Here is an 8,877-nt window from a genome sequence, read left to right as displayed (position 1 = left end):
ACCCACCCACCCACCTATGAACTTCCTGGGGAGCAGATCTCAAACTTCACTTCAGCTTTTAGGCCTTAAAGGGGAGGCGAAGGTGGCACAAAAAAAAGAGCTATTGCAAAACGCGAATTAAAACGATTTTCTTATTTCGAAGCTCCCGCATTCTGCCAATTTGAAAATACCTTCTATCGAACTCAATGACTTAGGTCCCTACAACCTCACGGTACTTCAGCCACAGAGGTCCTGCGGTTTACAGATCTTCAAGCTACTTTGGGCGCCCACTGCCTCCATGCAGCGCAGCTCCCGCCACCCTCTTACAAGTTTCTTCCCATCGGTTAACTGCAAGCTGGGACCCCGGAACAGCATTTTCTTTCAAGGATTATTGCTCATCCAGGATGCCGGAACATTCCTCAGGTTCCTCTGCGCAGTGTAATCTCCTCTGGAATCAGGTCCTCGCTGGCGGTGAAAACATCCTCTATGCCCTGCGTGGACGCCGGGTGCCTCTGGGGTTCAGGAGGGCCTGGGGTTCGGCAGGGGTCCCGATGTCTCACTCTCTGTTGGTGCGAAAAGTGACAGCGGTCATGCAGTGCTCCTCGGTCCTCGTGGTCATGCGACCCTTCGTCCATGCAGTCCGCAGCACTTCTTGCGTCGCCTGATAATCCACGACCCGCACAAGCACAGATTTGGGTGGCGCTGCAGGGTCTCGCGGCTGGACTCCAGAAGGAGCGATAATTCGCCTGCCAGAAATTCTCTTTTGTCCTTGAAAGAGAGAAGAGCAGTCGGGTTCCTGGTCGTGGTTCTCTCCGCTCGCCTGGGGAAGTTCCTCCTCACCGACCACGTCTCCGCCTGCAGGGTTCGCTTGAGTCCCCAACCACCTTTCTGGGTGCAGAAGAAAGAGCACTTTCTCTCGCACCCAGGACTCACAATCCAAATTCTCTCTGGCTGGTGGTCCGAGGGCTGGACCTTCAGACCTGTAGTCCTGGGAGCCGCCCAGGCTTCCGCTGGCCACCGCTGGTGCGGGATCCCGGGCGCCGGGAGCCAGGGGAGTCTCGCGCCCCACCTCGCACCGAGAGGACCCGGGGTCCCGCTGGCTGCGGGGGCAGTCCGTAAAAGGCACAAACCCCTGGGATTCCGGGGTCCCCATCCTGGCAGGAGGATCATTCATACGTTGGTTCTTTCACCAGTTCGTGCAGGAAACTCCTACTGCTCTCGGAAAAGCGCGGGACTGGCAGGCCCTGGGTGTGGCCTCCCAGGCCAGTCTGCGACTCCCGGCCCGGGAAGCTGAAGACCGGATCAGCTAAGACCAGTTTGTCTCTGAACCCCGCCTCCTCTCCTTGAGGATTTCTAGTCAGATAGACTGACTTCAGGTCCCGGTGACTTTTCCTTTCTACCCTGTCCTTAGCCTTGCTCCTTTTGTCACATCTTTGTTTCTAACCTCTATGACTTCTTAGCTATACCCTATTTGCCCACCCCCCTTCCTTTTTCTACAGTGCTGAAGTGCAAATGACGCCTTTCCAAGGCGCCTCCCATAAATGCTCAAAACAAAGTGCTTTCTTTCCAGGGATGCTCTTCCACGGGAAGAAACAGAACCAGGAAGTTTGTTTAGTTATCAAAGTTAATTAAAGTCTCCCCCCACCCCCGCAAAAAAAAAAAAAACATGCCCACTTCAGATCAAACCCCACTGTGTTTCCAATGTAGATCAAAGGGTGAGACTGAAATGTTGAAGCTTTTAGTTTGTTCTTCCTTTAAAATGCCAGCATCTGTGGGACAGTGGTCAATCCAGTCTTCATTATGATTATAATCAATGCTTATCTCAGGAAGGGGTCTAGTGCATTGCCATAAAACAAACTAAACAACAAAAGTAAAACAGAGGGCTGGGGATGTGGCTCAAGTGGTAGCGCGCTCGCCTGGCATGCGTGCGGCCAGGGGCCCTGTTCGATCTTCAGCACCACATACAAACAAAGATGTTGTGTCCACTGAAAAACTAAAAATAAATATTATAATTCTCTCTCTCTCTCTCTCTCTCTCTCTCTCTCTCTCTCTCAAAAGAAAAAAAAAAGTAAAACAGAAACTGCTAAGGGGCTGGGGTTGTGGCTCAGAGGAAGAGCACTTGCCTAGCATGCATGAGGCACTGGGTTCAATCCTCAGCACCACATAAAAATAATAATTAAAAAAAAAAGGTATTTAAAAAAAAAACCAGAAACTGCTAAATGAACTTCTTTAGGGTTTAAAATTGTATGATTTTATTTGTATTGCTTGCCTTTTTGTTGTTGTTGTTGTTGTACTAGAGATTGAACCTAGGGGCGCTTAACCACTGAGCAGTATCGCAACCCCATCCTTTTTTTATTTTGAGACAGGGCCTCACTTAGTTGCTGAGGCTGGTCTTGAGCTTGCAATCTTCTTGCCTCAGGCTCCCACGTTGCTGGGAGTACAGACATGTGCCACCATTTATGATTTCCTGTTCATTATGGGTAACAGGTATTTGTTTTATTAACAAACATTCACCATTTCACTAATTTAGAAAAATGACTACAATAATGGAAATTTCTGCATGTATATGAAAGACTAGTACTATGGTGAGATATTAAAAAGGAAGAACCTTCTGATGTCTTTCTGCCAAATTATATAAAAATTATTGGAAGAAGAGTGAGAAAAACTGAATTGGATCTTACTGATTAGATGCCTGCCCTTGGGCTGGCTTGTGCTATGTCACAATTTACTAAATTCTTCAGGTGTTTTAGACAAGAATTGCTCTAAGCATTCTCTATATTTAAACTCATTTATACTTTACTGAATAGTAAAGTAGTACAATTTTTTTGGTATTCTTGAGAATTTTGGAAGAGAGGGATTAAGTATTTATCCAAGGTTAAACACTCATGAGTGAAGCCAGGATTCTAATGTGTTCCAAAGTTTGCTTCTTAATGACCTCTAAATTGTCTTCCTATTTTGAGACTATGACTTCAGATTCTTTTCTATTGACTCACTTCACCAGTTATTGAGTATGAACTAAATGTCAGCCACTCTTCTAGATGATAGGAACATAAGGAGGAACAGGTCAAATTGCTTAACTTCTTAAAAGTTTTTAATTCTAAAATGTATATGCATCAAACACAGAAGTCAGAGATAATAAATCAACTTCAATTTACATGAAAATCACTAGCAGATGAATGCCCTACCCTACTCTCAGAGATGCTGTTCTCATAGGATAAGGGTAGGGTTTAGAATACTGGTTTTAGCAACACCACCAATAATTTCAATGCTAGTGGTCCATGGATACTATACAAAACAATAAAGAAGAGTAAATATACCCTCTCTTATAGTTAACAGAAGTTGAATATTGCCCCTTTACTCCTGATCTTTCTGATTTACACCTACTTTAATCCTCTTATTCCCTAAATAAAAAATAATGATGTCGCTGTTACTGAGTTGACCCCACTTCTTGACAACATTGAATCTAGCACTGGCCTTGCTTCCTGAAGTCTACTCTAGAACCATTAGCACAAGTCCAAATCCAAAAAGGAGGCCCTTTTACCTCTCTACTTAGTAAAATATCTCATAATTATTCAGGGATATATTCTTGCCTTCTGAAGTAATAAAAATAAACTAACTTATTTTTCTTTATGTGTGTTCCTGCTCATTTTGTTTACTAGGATGTAAAACTTGTCAATCCAGAAAGCAAATAATGCCATGCCTCCAATTGAAATAGGAATAGGTTGGGACAAGGCAGGTAGAAAATGAGGAGGGTAAACTGAGGAGATAAACTGGGTATACCGGGATAGAATGGACTTAGAATGTTTGGCTAAAATAGCTTGAGGTGTCTTTGGCATTAGAAAATGCAGCGATAAATCAAGTGAATAAACATATTATCAAATGAAAAAATGCATTCATAGGGCTTCACTTTTAAAACTTAGGCAATGCACCAGGCAGGGTGGTACATACCTGTAACCCTAGCAACTCAGGAGCCTGAGGCAGGAGAATCTCAAATACTCATACTTAGCAAGACCCTATCTCAAAGTTTTAAAATGAAATTAAAAGGGCTGGGGATGTACCTCAGAGGTAAAACACCCTTGGGTTCAATCTCCAGTACCAAAACAAACACCTTAGGAAATGTAGAGTTATAGAACAAGGAGTGATGAAGAACTTTTCTACTTCAACACATTGGCTACAATTTGTATTTCTATATCTGGTTTCAAGTTAACATGGCACTGTTTTATAGGGCTCCTTGGTACAGTGATAGATTAGTTGCCCACTGGTGCCTTTGGTAACAGAATTCATAATTCAGACAATACTCTTTCCTTCAACAAAAACTCTTAGGCACACTAAGACTGTTATTGAGTAAATTGGTAAATAAATTTGTTTAAATAGTATTTTTAATCTTTAGACATTAAAAGGTCTGACATGTTATGACAGGCTGTGTTCACTCACATATCATTTTATCTGGAAATAGGTAAGTGATTCTCAGCTCTGGTTTGTACATGAAGCTCAGGCCTCGCCTGATACCAATAGATCAGTATCTATTACATACTGATAGATCACATCAGAGAGGGTGCCAACTAGAACGTTTGAATATCTGAAATGGTTCTTGAGAAACTAGTAATAAAGACCACTGCAAAATGGAGCTTACTTATGGGTTGCTATATGCATGTCTACCATGTATGACTATGTTATTCTTGCTAAGTAAATGCAAAAATTTCTCTAACTAGGGTTGAGAAGGCAAAGCTAATGAACATGAAACAGTCAAACTTTCCAATTTGCCAATAAGATTAGGCTATGTCAGTATTTTTCAGACTTCACTGTGCACTGAATCATCTAGGAGAATGTTTAATGAAATAACTGTATCTGGCCTGCTCTGAAAGATTTTGGCTTAATTGATCTGGTCTGTGATTTGGAGCACTGGCATTTTAAAATACTTCCCAGATTAGTTCTAATAGGCCACAAAGTTTGAGAACACTGAAGTGGGTTATCTTTAAGCTATGAAACTAAGTTAAGGACAAATAAGAAGAATAAATATATTGAAATGTGGCACTATATCCAGTAAATATATAATTCCATGTTCATTAAAAACAAAAATGTATATAAAACAACAAATAGTGATAAATCTATGTATGCAATAGAATACCACTCAGAAATAAAATAGATTGATTGTTCTGAACAAAGAAAAGAGCTTGTATTGTATGAGTTTATTTCCATAAAAGTATAGAAAAATGCTAGCTAATCCAGAGGCACAGAAAGCAGATCAATTGTTGGCTGAGTATACAATGGAACAAGGAAATGGGCAGGAGGGGGCAGACTACAAAGGTTCCTGAGAAAGCATTAATGGATGCTGAACATGTTCATTATCTTTGTGAGGATGATGGGCAAAACCTACCAGACTGCACAAATTAAGGATGTGGAGGTAAAAGTAACTGATTTTTTTTTTATTATTGTTCCTTTTGATGCACAGTCATTGTTTGGATGCCTGGAAAAATAAAGTCATATAAATTAATTTTTTTAAAGGAATTGAATATACATTGCAGACTACAATTTAAGGAAAAAGCAATCATCTGACGATAAAACTATATTATCTATTACAAACAGAATTTGGTTCTGGGAGGGATAGATGGGATATTCTAGATGACGTGATTTTTTTCTCTTTTTCAGTGATGGGGTTCAAACCGAGGGCCTTGTGCATGCTTGGCAAGTGTTCTACCACTGAGTTATTCCTATATAAGGCAATATTTTGAGCCATGGTGCAATGGTAGGTATAGAAGTATATGAAAAGAACAGTTGTGTACTTTTCTCATAAATCAAGAGATGTCTATAATTTTACCCATTCCCATAGTTTCAACTGCAACCTGTTCACTGATGATTCTCAAATTTATATTTACATTTGTATTCTAGATGCTGCTGCTTACTCCTTATTTCTAGTATTACAGAAGATAATATTATTGTCTTATATATATTTACTTCCTTATCTTGAAGAAGGATCATACTTCTTGCTTTTTCAACTTAGAATTTGCAAGGCACTTTCCTGCCCATGTTGACTTTAGCCATACTTGTTGCAACTTATAAGATGTAAGGAAATGTGACATTGGATGGCTCTGAGAAGATGTTTGGCTCTGGGGTTGCCCCAGATCAGCTGCTATCTGGGTCATGATTCGAGATGGAGGCCCACACATGGAAGAGGACTGAATAGAATCCAGTAGAGCTGAATTAGCTGATACATATTCTCAACAAGAAATAAGTTTATTCAGTTATTGCTATCATAAACCAGTGAGATTTGGGGGGTTGTGTCTTACCATAATCTAATCTAATGAAAAATGTTTCTATTAAATTTTCAACTGGACCTCTCTTCTGAATGTTCTTCGGTCACTCTGAACCTGAAATTTCTAAAATTGAATTAATCATGTATTCTCTTAAATCTGATTTTTCTGCCACAGAACTGCCCATTCAGTCTTGGGAAGATCTGGATGATTCTGCATAAGCAAAAATGACTTGAAATTTATGTATAGACACACCTCTACCAATCCATCTTCAGATGACTGAATGTTTTATGATAGCCTTCTCCAAAGCAGGGGGGAATGTTCCAGTTTCACCAGATTCTATAAACTCATTTCATTTTTGGAATTGGCTTATAGATTTCAGATCATTTTTTATATATAACCTTTATTATTTTTCTTTTTTAAAACATAATTTTGTTGTGGATCAGTGGTAGAACACCTGCTTAGTATGTGTGAGGCACTGCGTTTGATTCTCCACATTGCGTAAAAATAAATGAATAAAGTAAAGGTCCATCAAAAAATTATTTATATTTAAAGCCCTTATATTAGTCAATGATTAATATTCAGCATGATTTGAACCATTTGCCATAACACAAAGAGAAATGCTTACTTGTGTTAAAAAAAAAAAAAAACTAGTGAAGGAAAGTCTATAAAAAATACCTGCTTTTTCTTTCTGTGTTTCTTATTTCAAAGACTAGCATGACTCGCAATTCTAATGTCTTCTCCTCAGTGGCTACCTCTTTCCCATATATCTAACATTTAATAGAGTGTTGTAAATCAACTTTAATTTTTTTCCCCTTTTGACCCTTCCTCTCTAATTTCCACAGCTATAAAAACAAAGATTGACTCTTAGGCATGACATAAAAGATCTTCATAATTCTACCCGAACTAATCACTGCATATGGCTGAATGAATCCATAAAAGGAGGACCAGACCGCCTAAATGAATACAAAATGTAGGTTGGAGAGCAATGTGAAGTTATTCTCTATCAATAAAATCTAATCTGATTATGAATAAATCTCAAAAACTGCAAGCCTTTGAAAAGAAAGTTTAACTTTATTTCCTTTATAACTAAGATTCACATGACCTGAAAAGACCAGACTATGTAAAGACTCAGTACTGGACTGAGTCAGGAGCCTTGGTTGGCCTATATCACTCTGGGAAAGTTTCCAATGTCTCCCAGTCCATGTTCTTGACTGTCAGGTATAAATAATACCTTCCCTGCTTCCTTCCCACGGTCATTATGAAATTCAAATGAAACAATTCTTCTGGTAACCCTTTCTAAACTATAAAGCCTGTAAAATATTTGTAATTTAACTTTTTAAAGCTCATTTGTTGTAGAACTCAGGACCCAATACACTTATTATTATTATTATTTTAGCTCTTGCAGGAAATATGCAGAAGTCAATGACTTAAGCTCAAAAATGAGAACCACATTTATAATTTTAGGATAGAAGAACAAATATTGGTTAATAAATTGGGGGAAAGAGAGAAAGAATGGGAGAATGGCTAATCTGTGAGTATCAAGTAGTTTATTCACCTAGGGATCTGGGCCAAGATAATTTTTTAAAAGAGGTATCTTTGGTTTAAATTTTGAGAAACCAATGTGCATGCTCTTGGGAAAAGACAGAAGAGGCTTAAATTTACTGAGATTAACTTGCTAAACAGAATTTAAATGGTATGTTGAAGCACTTTCTCTACAGAGAGAAGGTGGTAACTTTTCTTTAAGATGATAATGGCAAGACATTTTGAAATTCCAGGTTAGACAAAGTATAGTAGCTGTCACAGCTGACTGACATAGAGTTGACTCATATAGCCCTCTGAGCAATAAGTAGCTGCTTGAAAGAAACTTTAAAATTGTAATTCAGTGTCAGCTGTCTGCCTTTTCCAAGGTAATAAAGTATATTCATCATAACCTCTCCAGTCAGAGATCAAGGTTTAAGATCAGGTGCTCTGACAGAGTATGAATAAGCAACTTACTAAACAGGATATTACATCACCAGTAGTCAAATCAACATTTAATGATAATAAAGAGCCTATGTGTTTTAGCCCATATTCATCTAGAACACAAATAAGTTTATCTCTTTGACAGCAGTACATGGTGTTATTAGAAAATTTAACATTTGACTCAATAAAAGTTAATATGTATTAAATTTTTAAATAAAACAATTAGTAAATTAGATGTAGCAATCTTTATCGCCAATCAAAGTAGTTTTTTCCTATTACATCCCATTAAATGATCCATATACCTGCAATCAAGTTAGGGTTTTAAATAAGTAAATTTTTATAAGTCTGCTGTCTGTAACTTTATTCAAATGGTTCCTTTATTTAAGTGGTTCCACCATTGTGTGTGTGTGTGTGTGTGTGTGTGTGTGTAGAGCAAGAGAAAGAAAAAGAAGATATTAAAAGTGGCATAAATAATAACTAATGGAGCTAGGTAAAGGGTATACAACTGCAATTACTCCAATTGTGGGAGTCTTTAATAATATTTTATATCCATAGAGATTCTAATTCTTAACTATTTAGCTCCATATGAAGATTTATGAACATGCTATCAACAAAGGAAAAGATGGGTGGAAAAGACTGTCTGCTGTCTAGCAAGTTTGCAAACAAGTTAATCTGGAATGTC

At 38.6% G+C, this 8,877-nt stretch overlaps 1 protein-coding gene across 1 annotated transcript in view; it reads right to left on the bottom strand.

The window, feature by feature from the left end:
* CUNH6orf141 (chromosome unknown C6orf141 homolog) overlaps positions 1-1,591 on the bottom strand; it is an 8,271-nt gene extending 6,680 nt beyond the window's left edge. The window contains exon 1 of the mRNA XM_015487937.2: positions 15-1,591. Within this exon, the coding sequence (XP_015343423.1) occupies positions 536-1,153 (618 nt within the window). The 5' untranslated portion in view covers positions 1,154-1,591 and the 3' untranslated portion in view covers positions 15-535. The remainder of the gene's footprint in view (positions 1-14) is intronic.
* Between the last annotated feature and the right edge of the window lie 7,286 nt (positions 1,592-8,877).

The sequence above is a fragment of the Marmota marmota genome, unplaced genomic scaffold (genome assembly GCF_001458135.2).
Source record: "Marmota marmota marmota unplaced genomic scaffold, marMar, whole genome shotgun sequence".
NCBI lineage: Eukaryota > Metazoa > Chordata > Mammalia > Rodentia > Sciuridae > Marmota > Marmota marmota.
This window is presented reverse-complemented; position numbering and strand designations above follow the sequence as displayed.